General features: G+C 39.6%; 2 protein-coding genes and 1 long non-coding RNA gene across 7 annotated transcripts; 2 read left to right on the plus strand and 1 right to left on the minus strand.

Moving 5' to 3' along the window:
- The first annotated feature begins 620 nt into the window (after window positions 1-620).
- On the plus strand, window positions 621-8,956 carry srrt (serrate RNA effector molecule homolog (Arabidopsis)). 4 transcript variants are annotated; one of them, XM_018691595.2, is made up of 20 exons: window positions 621-729; window positions 1,336-1,454; window positions 1,683-1,811; window positions 1,895-2,041; window positions 2,448-2,636; window positions 4,340-4,509; window positions 4,724-4,908; window positions 4,984-5,094; window positions 5,173-5,332; window positions 5,457-5,605; window positions 5,697-5,758; window positions 5,901-5,979; window positions 6,228-6,419; window positions 6,540-6,710; window positions 6,935-7,088; window positions 7,527-7,720; window positions 7,920-8,076; window positions 8,261-8,353; window positions 8,451-8,561; window positions 8,704-8,956. In XM_018691595.2, exons 1-19 carry the CDS (start codon window positions 625-627, stop codon window positions 8,552-8,554), a joined length of 2,670 nt encoding a protein of 889 aa, XP_018547111.2. In that variant the 5' UTR covers window positions 621-624; the 3' UTR covers window positions 8,555-8,561; window positions 8,704-8,956. The 4 variants fall into 4 exon arrangements, with proteins under 4 accessions (XP_018547111.2, XP_018547108.2, XP_018547110.2 ...); XM_018691592.2 differs by having other exon boundaries at window positions 8,451-8,550; XM_018691594.2 differs by having other exon boundaries at window positions 5,176-5,332; window positions 8,451-8,550.
- Window positions 8,957-9,682: 726 nt separating this feature from the next.
- Window positions 9,683-13,797, minus strand: mogat3b (monoacylglycerol O-acyltransferase 3b). 2 transcript variants are annotated; one of them, XM_051078819.1, is made up of 9 exons: window positions 13,711-13,797; window positions 13,466-13,603; window positions 12,925-13,015; window positions 12,628-12,735; window positions 11,742-11,812; window positions 10,954-11,158; window positions 10,508-10,682; window positions 10,223-10,407; window positions 9,683-10,143 (listed from the first exon to the last, which is right to left on the minus strand). In XM_051078819.1, the coding sequence occupies exons 3-9, from the start codon at window positions 13,004-13,006 to the stop codon at window positions 9,989-9,991; spliced, it is 981 nt and encodes a 326-aa protein (XP_050934776.1). In that variant the 5' UTR covers window positions 13,007-13,015; window positions 13,466-13,603; window positions 13,711-13,797; the 3' UTR covers window positions 9,683-9,988. The 2 variants fall into 2 exon arrangements, with proteins under 2 accessions (XP_050934776.1, XP_018547113.1); XM_018691597.2 differs by lacking the exon at window positions 13,711-13,797 and having other exon boundaries at window positions 13,466-13,704.
- On the plus strand, window positions 10,326-10,765 carry LOC127143709 (uncharacterized). The gene is made up of 2 exons (XR_007815308.1): window positions 10,326-10,465; window positions 10,572-10,765. It is a non-coding gene; the product is annotated as an uncharacterized LOC127143709 (long non-coding RNA).
- Window positions 13,798-15,571: the final 1,774 nt, after the last annotated feature.

The raw sequence follows: 15,571 nt of genomic DNA on the forward strand, positions 1-15,571 counted from the left end.
CATCTGCTGTTGAAAAGTAGTTTGGATCATATGAATGCCATGTTTGCTTTAAGATAATATAATAGTACCCAAACTAGTTGTTGTGTATGATATTCTTTATACAATTTCAACTGAAACCTGCCGATAAAATTTTCTTCAGCAACAAGTCAAAGCACAATGAGTGTTTTGTGTTATTTTGGCTGATCAGACCACTTTTCTCCGGAGTTTCATGACCTCAGTAAATTCTCAGCATAACCCCACCCACTGCCTGCACACCTACACCAGACATAGCGACAGTCTCTCTCTGTCAATCGGCTGCTTTAAGCAGCATGGACATTTTTTTCAAGTATATGATGAATTAATTTGTAAGCAATTTTATTAATGCCTATTTTTATTGTGAATTTGACTATTAATTAATGAAATGCTTTACAACAATTTCCATGACACATTTGGTCCTCCACAGTTATGACAAATAAAACAAATATAATTTTCACTTAGTTCTGATGAATAGCTGACACAGGAGAGACAGTGTGACATAAAGTGATTTTTCAAACCTTGAAGCTACACAGAGGGGGAATACAAGTGAAAGTGAAAAATGAGGGTGTTAAAATTGCGGTTCACACTCCAAACCAGTTGGTGTCGCTGATGCTCCGTTTCGATGTTTATCGACCGGTGAACAACATCAAGAAAGAGACGCGGGAGGCGAAAGAGAGGAAGACGAGCACGAACATCACCCAAGCTAATAATAAGGTTTTTTAATGCTTCTTTGTATTATGGCGCATTTTATCGACTGCAGTTAAATTGGCAAGACAGCAGGTGTTTTCTTGTTTATAAACGACTGCTCTATAGCATTAAGACTGACTGCAACACTAACACCAATTTTGTAGCTAGCTAACGTAGCTAGCATATGAGGTAACACTAGATAGCAGTAGCGATAGCATTAGCTAACCTACGCTTCAATAATAACGCATTGCCTTTGTTTCGACTTGAGAAGCCACACCTTTAGCCCCATATATATTACAGTGTCTTATTTTGTAATCTCAAAAGCTATTGATAATTTGGATATTCAAGACTTACTATTAATAACCGCTGTGCGAGACAGAGACCTACCTTAATGTTACCATAATCTGCGCAATAGTCTCTCTATACTAGTATCCTCGGTATTCTCACCTTTTGCTGTTTCTCTCTTTATAATCGCATTCATCCACAATCGCTCGGTTACCTGATCAAGGACCACAATTTAGATTTCATGCAACAGCACTATGCCAGGAATAATGACTAAGCTCACAGTCAGGTTTTTTTTTTATAGTTCAGCCGTGCTCCATTGTAACCTAATTTTTTTCTGTCTTCATGGAGATGGGAGACAGTGATGATGAATACGATCGCAGGAGAAGGGACAAATTCAGACGTGAGCGAAGTGATTATGATCGTTCAAGAGAGAGAGAAGACAGACGCAGAGATGACTGGAATGACAGGTAAGAAGGAGGGATGTGGCAAACCTCAGACTACCATCACAAATGAACATGATTCAGTTAAACCATGCAGCTACCTCATCTCCAAAAAAACTCAAATGTAGAAATGTAATTGTGCCTCTCTGGTGCTCTCACACTTACTGTGAGTGATTTAAAGTTAATATTTGTTACATCTGAGAGTTTCTTCTTTATTTTAATGATTTCTCCTGTTTTCTGAAATCAATTTCCCAGGGAGTGGGACAGGGGCAGGGAACGGCGCAGTCGTGGTGAGTACCGGGATTATGACAGAGGTCGTAGGGAGAGATTCAGCCCACCCAGACACGACATGAGTCCCCAGCAGAAGCGCATGAGAAGAGACTGGTGAGATAAGCAGCAGCACAGTTCCACAATCTTTACAACTGGTGTCTTCTGGTGCTCAAGTTTTCTTGTCTGTTCCTCGGCAGGGATGATCATGGTGGAGATCCCTACCGTGGGGGATATGACTTGGGTTATGGTGGTGGAGGAGGGCCCAGCTATGGCCCACCACAGCACTGGGGCCATCCTGACTTGCACTTAATGCAGCCTCATCACGGCGTCCCCATTCAGGCAAGGTAAGAGATGGAATCAGGTTGGAAAGACATTTGAAGTTAAATGTAATTTGTTTTACATGTCTTTGAGAATTTGGTATGAAGTTTCCAACAACAGCTGCAACTGTTAGACGTGCTGGTCATTGAATGTTACTGTAATTTTGCTTAACCAAAACAGTAAGAGGTTAGTTTCCACCTTAAAGTATGTAAAAGTAGTTGCATGCAAACTTAATGTCTGTACAGAAGTTAAAATGAGAAATAAGGAAGAAGAATAAAGAGGACAGGAAAGAACATACCATGACACAGCACAATCACAGTATTACTCTTTTTTTTTAAATCTCTCATCACATAACTAACATACAGTTTATTAAGAAAGCAGCTAGTTTTGCTGGCTCGTCCAAATCTGTCCAAATTCTTTCTCTTCCATCAGGCTCGGTAACATCCATGACATGGATTTGGGTCCTCCTCCTCCAATAATGAAGAGCTTTAAAGAGTTCCTTCTTTCCTTGGATGACTCTGTGGATGAGACTGAGGCAGTCAAACGCTACAATGAGTACAAGATTGACTTCCGCCGACAGCAGATGCAGGACTTCTTTTTGGCTCATAAAGATGAAGAGTGGTACGATATCAGTTGCTTTTATTACATAAGCGTTACTCATTAATATAGTAGGTTTTAATGCTGTTGTTCTGCAGCCATTTTTTAAATTCAACTGTTATAGTCACTATTAATCTGTGAATGCCACATTTTTTACAGCTCCTCATCTTTAGCTTTTACTTCATTATCATTATCATTTTTAGTATAATCACATTTTTAATAACAAGCTAATAGGTTGGGCCTCGTCCTTATGTTGGGTGTGTCATAGGATATAAAGGTAGCCATATATATTTAAATATTTGTATTTGCATAAACAACCGTAATAAAACAATATAGTTCCTTCAGTTAAGACTTTTTACAAGTTTCATGTGCTTGCTAAATAATCCAAAGGCAGTTTCACTCATGTATTAGGACCAGGCCCACAGTCAGTCTGTTAATAATTACTCTTTTTTTTTTTTTAAACAGAACTTGTAGATTATCAAAAAAGAAAATCAACCCAAATTCTACCAAAGTACACATATTGCATTGTTTGATTATAGATGTGAAATTAGGACAGAGGGTTCCATATATGTTTATTTAACCTATGTCTGATAAAATGACTCAGCAAGTCAGATGTGAAGTATACCCAGAGCAGTGTTACAGCTCTGCCTTCATCATTATGTTGTGCATTAATTCTACTCACTCAGATTTAATTTAAGTGTAGCTTTCACATAGCTTTGGCCAAATGATCATCATTATTATTTGGGTTGATTTTCTTTTTCTTATTTGGTGTTTTAACTTTGCCAAGATTCACAGTTGTATAATGCCTGTTAATGCTTATTACACTTATTTCACAGGTGTCATGCAAAATTGTTCTGTTTTTTAACATAACCCATTTTTCTTCCCTTCGTTCCCACTACTACGTTGACGACGTTTCTTTTGAAGATGAGAAAAAGTGGAACCGCAAGAACCGGTTTTTAGATAGCAAGGGTATGCACTGCGCACAATGCAGTTGCTCTTAGACACACAGTAACAGGGATTTTAGATAGACAGTCAAGTAGTCTTCCACGCATGGAGATCTTTTTTTTTCTTGTTTTATGCTTTTTCTACACCATTTTCTTTTTATATTCGGATCAAATCGAATCCCAAAACCGAATTTGTGTGTATTCAGACACACCATTGGGGTGAAGTGGAGCGCGTTTTCACAGAAGAGACCCCCTCTCTGTATTTATTTGTTATTAAACTGGCAGAACAAAAGGTAACTGTAGTCCACTCAATGATAAACATTTCTAATGTGAAATACTGATTATGTGACTGCTTAATTTCCTAATCTCTCTGTTGTGTTTTTTTCCTTATTTTTTTGGTGAGTTAATCTCAAACTTTCTAATAATGTGAAATAATTAGAGATAATAATCACCAAAACATCAAGTCAAAACATGCATACACCCAGCACAATATCTATTTCATACAAAATACAGAAATCACAATTTTAATTTGGACATTCTATATAGACACTTCACTTCCATTTGGCATTTTAACAGCTCAAACATCTAGATTTAAAAAAATATCCTTAATTGAAAATTCGTCAGAAAGAAATTTTAATATGCCAATAAATCATGTTTTTTTTTAATACCACAGATGCGACCTAGACATATAATATGGATTTGTTCTCTAACTTTTGCATTCCATTCATCCCAACCCCCATCATTCCCTCCCCACTTTTTTGCGGACCCCAACTCTGGACACAGGTTCAGGTCCAAGTACCACCCAGATGAGGCCAGCCGACTTAAGGCAGAGGCTCAGAGTGCCCTGCACAACCGTCTCAATGTCTTCTTGTTCCTGATGGAGAACAGCTGGTTTGATCATGTCTCCCTGGACATTGAACAGACACCAGCCATCATTAAAGTTCTGGATGCAGGTGGGGCCTCAAAAATAATTTAAAGAGTGCAGTTGACATGTGGTGTTAGTTTTAATTTTTGTCTACATCACCATCTTCTTTTTGTTTTAAAAACAATGACATACAATGACAATGACGCAATGCATAATGAGTACTGAATAGTGCTTAATAGTGCTTAAATAAAAGACACAATCCTCAGTTAGCCTGAACCATACACCCTCTTTCTTGCCTTCAGCTGTGATAAAGATGGAAGGAGGGACAGATCACGACCTTCGCATCCTGGACATGCCATCCGAAGAGGAAGAAGACAGGGAGAAGTCAGCATCTATCTCTGGGGGTGTTGAACCTTCCAAGAGAGAAGACCTCAAAACCTTGGACGGCGATCGCAAACCCTCAGTAGAGAAAGAGAAGAATGAGAAGGTATGTTTTGTTCTCTGTCAGTCAAGCGATAAAGATTTCATGGTGTTGTGGTGATGATAGTAAACTCTGCCACAGGAGGAGAATGATTCTGCCAACACAGAAAGGGCTGCTGCAGCAGAAGGGGAGGATGCGAGAGAGGGGGCAGAGAAAGAAGCTGCCAAAGAAGAAATGCCCGAGCTCAAGAAGGTTAGTGTTGCCTCCAATATCGAACTTAATTGCTAACAAGAGATAGAAATGAGCCAAATATTCCTCATCATTTACCAGCAGAGACGAAAGAGGAAGCGCAGTGGAGACAGTGATGATGAAGCCAGTGCCTCAGAGAGCGACTCTGACTCTGATTCAGACTCCAACTCTAACTGTTCTGACAAACCTGTGAAGAAGGAGGAGGTGGTAGATAAGGATGAGGAGGAGGAGGATGGTGAAGGTTAGGATCGTGACATCTGATTTTTGTTTTCAGAGACTATTTATGTCATATGTGTTCCTGGTATTCATAACTTATAGTTTATCGTTTAATCCACCAATCTGCTTTTTCCCTTCTAATGGTAAAGAGGAGAAACAAAAGGAGACCACTGAAGAGGGGAAGAAAGAAGAAAAGAAGCCTAAAGATGACTCTCCCAGACCACGGCCTCTTCACCGGACCTGCTCTCTCTTCATGAGGAGTATTGCTCCCAGTATTTCCAAGGCTGAGATTATCGCTGTGAGTTGACTACAAGAGACAGTGTTGATGGCCAAGATTTAGAATCACCGATTCATTAAATTCACTGTCCCTACTTGTTTTTCTCTCTCAGCTTTGCCGGCGATACCCTTGCTTCCTGCGTGTTTGCTTGTCTGACCCTCATCCAGAGCGCAGGTTGGTTAAACAAACCCCACATTCTTTTCATTTCTTACTCTTTAAATAACGCATGTTAGATTCTTTTGGTCACAAATTGAGTTAAACAAGAGACTGCACATGATTACACAGTTATGTTTAAACGAACCCTTGGTTGTTGCAGATTTTTCAGACGCTGCTGGGTAACATTTGACCGTAGCGTCAATATCAAAGAGGTCTGCTGGAACCTTCAGAACATTCGAGTAAGTGTGCCACTCTCGGGTGTTGATGCTCCCGTTTTGAAGTAGTCTTAATATGCAGCAATGTTTTTTGCTGTCTGTAATCTGTTCTATCATTTATGTGTCAAATTGTTACTTTTTTATGTAAGTTTTGGATATGGGTAAAGCAGAATGTGTTGGGTAGGCTGTTGCACCTGTTTTTATTACCTGTGTAAACTCCTACACTGTAGTAGAGGCCATGAAAAGTCTGTTTTACTCTCTGCTCTTAACAGCTGCGAGACTGTGAACTGGCACCGGGGGTGAACAGGGACCTGGCCCGGAGGGTGCGTAATGTTAATGGCATCACTCAGCACAAGCAGGTGCTCCGCAATGACATCAAGCTGGCTGCCAAGCTCATTCATGCTTTGGACGAGAAAGGGGATCTGTGGAGCAACAAGTCCCAGGATGAGGGGCAGAGCACTGAGGTACAGCACTGGTTGTCGAGTACATTTGCATATGTGTGCACAGTTAAAACAGATTGTTTTCAAATCATCTTGTTATCACCAAATCTCACATTTATGTATTTTTTTTTTAAATCTCAAAAGTTGCCTGCTCAGAACCCCATCTTGAAGAATATCACAGATTACCTGATAGAGGAGGTGAGTGCTGAGGAGGAGGAGCTCCTCGGCTCTGGAAGTGGGATGGATCCAGAGGAGAGCACCAAGGAAGGCAACCCTGCAGAGACAACTGTGGAGAGGGATGACAAACTGGCCAAGGTTTATGCTTATTCCATGAATTATGAATATCTAATAGATACAGCACAAGTACCTATCAAACGCTTTATGTTTCATTACACAGTTAATGGTCTGTCCTTTGTTTTGGAAGTAGATATAATATTTTTTTAGGCACTTAATGTACTTGTTGTTGTTGTTCAACATGATTTGCTAAAACAGGCTAAATTAGTTAATAAAAGATTTCTTCGCTCTCTACCTCTGTCCAGGTTTTGGACCGTCTGATCTTGTATCTGCGTATTGTGCATTCAATTGACTACTACAACACCTGTGAATACCCGAGTGAGGATGAAATGCCCAATCGCTGTGGCATGATCCATGTCCGTGGACCCATCCCACCAAACCGCATCACACATGGAGAAGGTCAGTTTGTTTTCCTTTGTGTTACATAACATGGAAGAGTACACTGGGGACATACAATGTTGATGTACGACAGTAGATGTGATGCAAAGATATGTGCTCCTCTTAAATTGTGTCTGCTGGAGTTAAACTGCATTGTTTAGTTATTGGGACTCTTTGTTAGTTAAATATTAGCTGTGATTGGACCCACAGTTTTCCCCACAAGCTTTTGAAGCATTTTGCTGTCTTTTCCATTTCTCTTGATGGTTTTAAGTGTAGTTTTGTTGTTTATTAATTGTTGTTTATCTTAAAATATGTGGGATATCAATGTAAAAATCTATTTTGTATAATGATACCGTGAGAAATCATATTTATAAGTGTTTTCAAACCTCTAATTTTTTCTGGTAACTTTGTAGGTGATTGGGTTAATTACATTTTTAAGCTGCTCTTTTTTTCAAATAGTGCAACAGTGGCAGAAGATGATGGAGGAGAAGCTTAGTCCTTTGTTCAGTTTAAAAGAAATCCTCTCTGAGGAAGAGGCCGTGAAGATGGGCCGCAAGGATCCTGAGGAAGAGGTGGAGAAGTTTGTCTCAGCCAACACTCAAGAACTGGGAAAGGACAAATGGCTTTGCCCGCTAAGTGGCAAAAAATTTAAGGTGGGCGCTTGTAAAGCTAAGAAATCACAACTGGACAAGTCCTAGAGATGTTGTAACGTGTTTCTGACTAAATCTCTTCAAGGGTTCGAAATGTTTTGATGATTTCTTTCTCATACCTCAATACTATTAGAGGACATGAGTAGTGTCATTCACAGTTTTGTTGCTTGATTCTTATTGTGCATTTCAAATTAATTTTCAGGGCCCAGAGTTTGTACGAAAGCACATCCTGAACAAACATGGGGACAAAATTGAAGAAGTTAAAAAAGAAGTTGTCTTCTTTAACAATTTCCTGATGGATGCCAAGAGACCGTCACTTCCAGAGATGAAACTTCCTCCTCTTCCAGGCCCAGGTCAAGGTCAGTACAACATTTCTATCTAATAAACTCAGATAATCATAATAAAGGATGGTAGTTCTCTAACAAAGACTGACTGAATAAATAAATCTGATAACTGTGGTACACAAGAGCTTGAATAATGAAATCATATTTTGTCCACAACAATATGAACTCATTTTTTTCTCTGGTTGTTTATATCCCACAGGTTTGCTTTCTCCCAGCATGCCATTTCCTCCTCAAGGTATTCAGGGTCCGATGGCCTTTGGACAGCCTCGTCCACCACTGATGGGTTATGGCGGTGTGTGCACTATTTGTTTATTATTTTTTCTTCATGGGAATGTGTTTGTGTCAGATCGCTACTTTTGTGTTGACTTTGACTCCTTTCCTTTCAACAGGTGGACCTCCTTATCCCCCCAACCAATATGGAGGAGGCAGAGGCAACTATGACAACTTCCGCGGACAAGGTGGCTACCTGGGGAAGCCACGCAACATTAGGTGAGACCACTGTACGTGTGATCTTTATTTTGCTTGTAGCTGTCTCCTTTTTTTCTGCTATTGGAGAATTGTGAAGCTCCATTTTTTCATGATCTTTTTCTATTCTTCTTTTCTGGGTCTTTGTTTTTCTCTTTGCACCGTCAACCATCTCAGAATGTCACGAGGTGATCCACGCAACATCATTGAATATCGCGACCTGGACGCTCCAGATGATATGGACTTCTTTTAGAAGGTTCCCTTGGTCCTTTCTGTGTCCAGTCTTTAGCGGTGTTGTGTTCTGCTCACTTTTTGTAATAATTAGATTATTTCTTTTCTTAAAATATTTCATTTTGTAATTATTGTGCAGCTAGAGCAAACTTCTGCTGTAAACTGGTTCCTCAATAAAGTTGTGATTTAATTACATTAATATGTATTAAATTATTTATCAAGTAAAATCAAACTGTGTGTGACTTTAGGCAGATCAGAGCAGCGAAATGATGCAGAAAAGCAGCCAGTCACATTTGAAAGGACACGATTCTGGAGAAGAAATTCATCTCAGCCACCTCATATCCCTCTGTGGTCAGGTCTGCATTTAACTAAGCATCAAGGTTAGAATTAAATACAGTGGTTGTTGAGACAAGATAATAATGTTGGTACAGTTGCATTTTGCTCACTGAAATGCATTAACTGAATTTTCTGCAAGATGTTGCAATGTGTATTTGTGCTCATGTCCAGATCTGGAGAAGGTCATTTTCACTGTGGCAAGACCCTCAACCATTCAGGTAAAGGAATTGAAGCAGGTGTGAGGAATTGCTGCCCTCTACTGGGTAAACTATTCAATTACCTGTGGATGTGTGCTGGGCATTTTATTTGGCACATCTGCTATCTAGAAAACTACATAAGGCTTGTAATGGTGCAAGAAATATTCCGATTTGTTGAATGAAAATAGTACCAAATTCAGCCTCTTGCTTTACACTGTGTGTGGCAACAAAATACAGCTATTAGCAGTAATGTGTGAACTTGTCAAATGTAAAAGTTCAGATGATGGCTTCTTTCATACCTTATGTAAATCACAGGTAAAAAAATGCAGCACAAAATGCGTCATCAGTATAACTTATACTACAAACTAGAGAAAAAGAAGCATCCAAACACATTTCGACATGAGCAATAATTTATTATGAGAAGGATGTGGCCTCTCATCACAAGTATCACATGATATATAGCATAACAACACATTGTCAGTGTTTTCACTGCTTTGTGAACACAGTGTTCCTGCTTAACGGGCATTACATCTCAATAATTATTTAAGGCACATATCAGGCAAGGCAAATATTTTCAAATCAATCTTTAGATGCAGATCAAGTTTGTCCCATCAGATCCATAAGTCCCATGTTGGCAAAGCCCCATGAAAAGCAGCAAACAATAACCCAGCGACACAGTTCATGTGGCAGTGAAATGTCTAAATGATTCGAAGCTTGTGACGTTCAGAAAGTCCACAGCTGACCTTGTGCTCATGGAATAACTTGGACAGGGCCTCCATATAAAGTCTATGATAGTGGTCAACCTCCTCGTCCGTAGGTGTGACACGCTTTGGGACTGAAATGGGGCTTCCCACTGGAAGAAACAGAGATTGAGAGTAAGATGGGCTCATTACAGCAAATAAGGCTCATCTACAGAATATAGAAACACTCACCAACAGTCGTAACTGGAGTCCTGTAGGGCAGGACTGCAAAGTGCTCACCAATGAATAGACACGGGGCAAAACCCATGATTCTTTTAAACAGGTCCTGTAACCTGCGACTTAGACTTCCCTCTGAGAAAATCACCTGCTTGAAGAGCTCATTCTCCCCGAATGAGTACACAGGCACCAGATCAGCCCTGCGGAAGATCATCAGAGATTAAAGCAGCGCGTCCAGTAGTGGTCTGCTAGTTACATGTGAGTACAATGATATGACTGTTACTTCTTGAGTATTCTCACCCATATTCAAGGGCCACCCTGACAAATCCCTTTCTCTGCTTCACAACCACTGTGTTAACTCCAGGAGAGGATGCCAAAGACTCAGCAGCACCCCCTATCACAATCACCACTGCATTTCCCTTGCCACTCTTAGAAAGGAGGTGTGCAAGGCTTGGTTTGCTGACTGGAGAAAGGCCTAATCAGACAAAGTAAGACAGTAACAACAGTTTAACTTTGGCTGGAGACTGTTGATCTGTTTAAAGGCAAGAACAAAAACAGTGTTTTCACTTTATCTCTGTCACATCAATTCAAAAAGGGTGAAGTATTAGATATGGTAGCTGCACTGTCATCAGTAACCTACTGGCGCAGTGCCAGTGTGACTTAAGTCAGATTCAACCTCATATAAACTGCTTATCAGACTAAGAGACAGAATAGTTCAGCCATTTTGTCGAACTTTTTATAAACACCTGCACTCATTATGTACTCCCTAAAAAGTGGTATCCTGAAGAGTCCGGCCAGTATTGCCAGGGAGGCTCGCACCCCAGGAAATGTCTCAGCGAAGCCACAGCTCTCTGTGCTGAAACAGGCAAAGGCTCCAGCACTCATGATACCATGTGGATGACAGCCTAAGATGTAGTTTTTGTTTGGATTCAACTCTGCTGTCTTCACCAGCTGTGTAAGATAAAGGACACAGGAGAATTAATAGAGTTGGTCTCTGATGTTAACCATAAAACCAATCCCAGTTTCACTGAACAGTGCATTCTCTGATTAAACGAGAGATTACGAAGAACAGACTTTTATCTCAACTGGTCATTGCAGATTTTGCAGCCTGATTAAAGGCATCCAAAATAAAATGCTTATTACAGAGATTTTTATCTTATAGGTATATTGTCATATCTGTAAATCTGCCTCAATAAAGAATCACTGCAGATAATATCATAATGGTTGGTTCCCAGGAATATTTCTTTTTGCATCAGATACACTTCACTTTGTGAAGTTTGTAAAACTTTTTGGAAAGACCTGAGATAATGGGTTGTTCTAGGTGAAATGGACACAAACAGTTTTGGAGAATTTGCTGTATGTGTCTGTAAGCCATATGTCTCTAATTCAGGCTGTGTGTGTGGCCTGTCTGTAGTTTAAGATTAAGGCTACATCTGTCCGCAGACAGTTTTACTACTAGCCAACCAATCACTGTCACATCATCCATCCATTATCCAACAGTTGCAGGTGATTAAAAACGTAAAGGTAAACTTACGTTGATGGGAAAAAAGTCTCTGAAGTGCTCCCATACCCTCCACTTCCTCACAAATAATGTTCTCCTGCCCCCTGATGGAGACATTAGAAATTTTAGACTGTTCCAATTTCATAATACATACTACAGTACTAATAGTTGCAGTGTACTGTTTTTGTAGTTACTATATAATTAAAAAAAAAAAAAAAGCAGTGTAAGCCCAATTTCCCACTCTAATTCTTAACAGGTTTTAAGTATATAATGTGTTGGCTTGTGTTAGAAAAGTGACATGATGAAGTATACTCAAAACTGTTTTTTTTAATGCTTTTGATACTATTCTCCCAAATTGCAATTCACAAAGGAAATGTAGGAGCCACTTTCAGCTGAAAAAAATAAAACTATATGATGGTGAAACAGCTCCAGGAACACCTCAAAAACAGACAACGAAGGAAAGGAAAAAAAAATATATTCCTTTATGTTTATGTGGCACCAGTATTGTATCATTTCCTGTTAGTAAAAAAATGGTGAGTATTTTGATTTCTTGTATAGTAACTGAAAATGCAGTGTACTATAAAGACTGGTATAAAATGTACTGTATTTCATTGGTATGGAATTGCTACACAATGACATGTAGCTGTTTTATACTACCAAGAAATGATACAATCAAATCCCAATACCAATAATTTTTTGGAGCGTGCACAAAGCTTTGAGTAACCCCTCAATTTCTCTCATGTCATGTGTCATGGGAAATTAATGCATCAACAGCATACAGAAGCTTACTTTTTAGAACAAACTTTATTTCACTACAGTATGCAGCACAGTCTACAGTATGTAGCATGGAACTCAGACATAGCTAATATATAGGTTTCTGCCACTTTCATGGATACTTGAATGATGTATTTTTCTTTACCTCTTTCAGGCGTTTGCCAGTCTATCACCAGCCATATGAAGTACAGGGTGGAGAGCGGCCACAACGAGGTAAACATTAGATACCCGATCAAGATATAGCAGCTCAGTCCTGAGGTTTCCATGTGTGTTGTGCCATGTTGGGAATATGAGAGTCCATATGTTGGGGGTAAAAGAGAGGTCTATAATTAGCTCATATACAATATATGAACACAATGCTGTTTGACAGCTCACAGATATACAGGCTAATGTGGTGTCATGTCATACAAGTTAATAAAGGGAGAGTGTGGTGGGATCTTACCTAAGAAGAGAAACGTCAGGACCCATTGCAGGACACTTATTGCCTCTAAAAACTCCTTCCACTGAGTTTTTTCTTTAGTCATTCCTGCAACCTGGGGGCCACAGCATGAGTTTTCAGCAATCAGTAATACTTTAAACTGTACTTTCATTGAATGAAGGTCATGTAATTGAATTATATATCGTATGCCTGTAGAAATGACAGAAGTGGCTTTATCTAATATAATCATGACATTTATGATAGATGCCATCATGATAGAGATCAGATTGCATTAGTAATCAGCATTTCATCTTGTGCTTTTAATCTTCCTTCGGGGAAGACATAGACTTAAAAAGTTGCAGGGCATACACCAACTTGATCAAATGACTTACTTATGAGAGAGCTCACAGGCAAACCTAGACAGTAGGATTTTTAATTTGCTCACAAATAAAACTTTTATCAGTCATGCAAGTAGGTCCACAAAATGCCTTTGGCTAAAAATTGTTAAGAAAACATAAATAAACTGTTATGATCATACAGCTAAGCTTAAAACATAGTACTTTACCTTATTAGAGTTTATTCCAAAGTAATTTTGAATGGATGCAGATTCACCAGTTCAGGCAACCTCGACATGCAGGACGCACTTTGACCAGATCATGTAAACCTGCTGATAACAAATCCACTCCCCCGATACTTTGGCACACTAGCAATGTCAAGAGATAAACATGACAAAGTTTTACAGTTAAATACGCTGTGTATTGAATTTTTTTCGTGTCCTCAGAAGGACATGCAGTGATTTCATGATCTTACCAGTGATCATGTGTGGTGTGTCTCTTATGCTTCTGGTCACTTTAATGACCAACAGGATCACAGTACGTGTCAGTCTGCTGTGCCGGTATTATTCAACTTTAAAGGGATCTCAGACCACATTACAGCCATAGTATCATTCGTTTCCTCTGATGTTGGATATTAGACATGTAAAATGCAGTAGGCCCACCATTAATCTCATGAACTGACAGAATTTTCACAGTTTTTCACAAGTTACTTTAACTGTGAACACAGTATACACTTCTGTTTTTTCAGAGCAAAGTGCAAGTCTTGAGTTTCTCTTTTATACTTAAAGAGAAATAGTGCCTTTAACAGAAATATTGTTCTTGCTCACTGATTAATTCTGCTCAATTCTTGTGCTTTCCCTATGTTAAACTATTATTAGTGAAGTGTAGCACTTCCTGCAAATGTTTCACAATACAAGCCTTTTAAAAAAAAGTCCAGGCATTACGTCCCCTGAGCCAGTGGAAGGCTTTTAATTTAAAACTGAGGGAAGAAATACAGGAAGTGTTGAGCAAACGGCAGCAGCAGCAAAATAACATGGCAAACTGGATCGTGTCAGGAAACAGGAAGGCTCTAGATCATGTGTAGATGACTTTGCAAGACAGATCCTCTGCTTGATTTGAAATCTAAGTAAGTGAAATTGTCATCATGACACTTTCACTTTTCCAGAGTCACAGAGCAGACTGTTGCGGCTATGTTGGTGCAACTCTGCATTGACTCTAGTAAAACTAACAGTGCACCCCAGTCAGTACCATGGACAGCTCCTCTGATCCCCAGGTCATACAGAGGGTGAAAGTCTTTATCCCAAATCCAGGTTAGACACAGTTTCTCTTTCAAGCGATTCTTTCATCACTTTCCTGAAAAGCAGAAACATATAGTGAGCTTTTCTTTCTCTATTCTGACCCAAATGGTCATCTGTTACTTTACTGGCCAATCAGATTTGAACAGTTTGACAAAGACAAAGCTACAAAAATAATTTTATTAAAGGCCCTACACACTCTCTCTACATTGCTGCATGGAGGCTAGTGGAACAGACAGGTTAACCTGCAGCTTTAATACTAAATAATGGCTGATCATTAATCATTTTTGTCAACAGTGAACATATTGGCATAATACAGTGTTGTAGGGATGAGTGCGTATGTCAGTGTGTCTATGATGTGTCACACATTTCTCTGAGGCTGTTCTCCCCAGATGGGACACATGGGATCACTTTAGACTTGATACAGGGTAAATTGGCCTGTTCAGTGTTTGCGCTCCAACTGCACTTGCTGCAGTGGACACCAGTGCAGTTGTGGTAAGAACAAATACGTCACTCGTATGCTCTAGATTACTTTGACCAGTGTCGGGATAAATCTGAATCATTTGCTGAAATATTTAGATGTGGACTTCCTCCAGATGTCTCACCAGATCATTGAGATGAACCCTGACAGACATACTTTGGCCCCTGCACATTGCTGCGCAGCTCTGCCTGTGGCAGGGGCAGGTCCAAAGATCCCACTGACATGGCCTATGTGATTAGATGCCTGTGTTTCTCAAGAGGGAGCAGCCCTAATCTCTTGCATGGCTGTTAAAAGTCAGAGGTTTCGCTTTCTCTGCTGTCCTTGCCTATACCAATATCCCATAGACTTCGGGGGGCGTGTCAGTCTCACACAGGCCATGTGTTTGGCCAGTTGGTCATGTGACGCCTCCCTAAAAAAAAAAAAAAAAAAAAAAAAAAACACACACACACACACACACACACACAAAACAAGCACATTTGTATGCTTAAGTATATGACAAGAAAATATTATTATCAAGATGGTACATAGACTTTGGATTCAACAGAGGACACTTCCACTCT

The sequence above is a fragment of the Lates calcarifer genome, linkage group LG20 (genome assembly GCF_001640805.2).
Source record: "Lates calcarifer isolate ASB-BC8 linkage group LG20, TLL_Latcal_v3, whole genome shotgun sequence".
Classification (NCBI taxonomy): Eukaryota; Metazoa; Chordata; class Actinopteri; family Centropomidae; genus Lates; species Lates calcarifer.

What these genes read in the sequence shown, in the direction of transcription:
- srrt (XM_018691592.2), top strand. Translation starts at nt 625, where the DNA reads ATGCTCCGTTTCGATGTTTATCGACCGGTGAACAACATCAAGAAAGAG. An exon ending in GCTCATAAAGATGAAGAGTG is followed by an intron (nt 2,637 to 4,339) that starts GTACGATATCAG and finishes CTCTGGACACAG; the next exon opens with GTTCAGGTCCAAGTACCACC. An exon ending in GGAACCTTCAGAACATTCGA is followed by an intron (nt 5,980 to 6,227) that starts GTAAGTGTGCCA and finishes TGCTCTTAACAG; the next exon opens with CTGCGAGACTGTGAACTGGC.
- mogat3b (XM_051078819.1), bottom strand. Translation starts at nt 13,006, where the DNA reads ATGACTAAAGAAAAAACTCAGTGGAAGGAGTTTTTAGAGGCAATAAGT. An exon ending in AGGGTGGCCCTTGAATATGG is followed by an intron (nt 10,408 to 10,507) that starts GTGAGAATACTC and finishes GATCTTCCGCAG; the next exon opens with GGCTGATCTGGTGCCTGTGT. An exon ending in GACTCCAGTTACGACTGTTG is followed by an intron (nt 10,144 to 10,222) that starts GTGAGTGTTTCT and finishes TGTTTCTTCCAG; the next exon opens with TGGGAAGCCCCATTTCAGTC.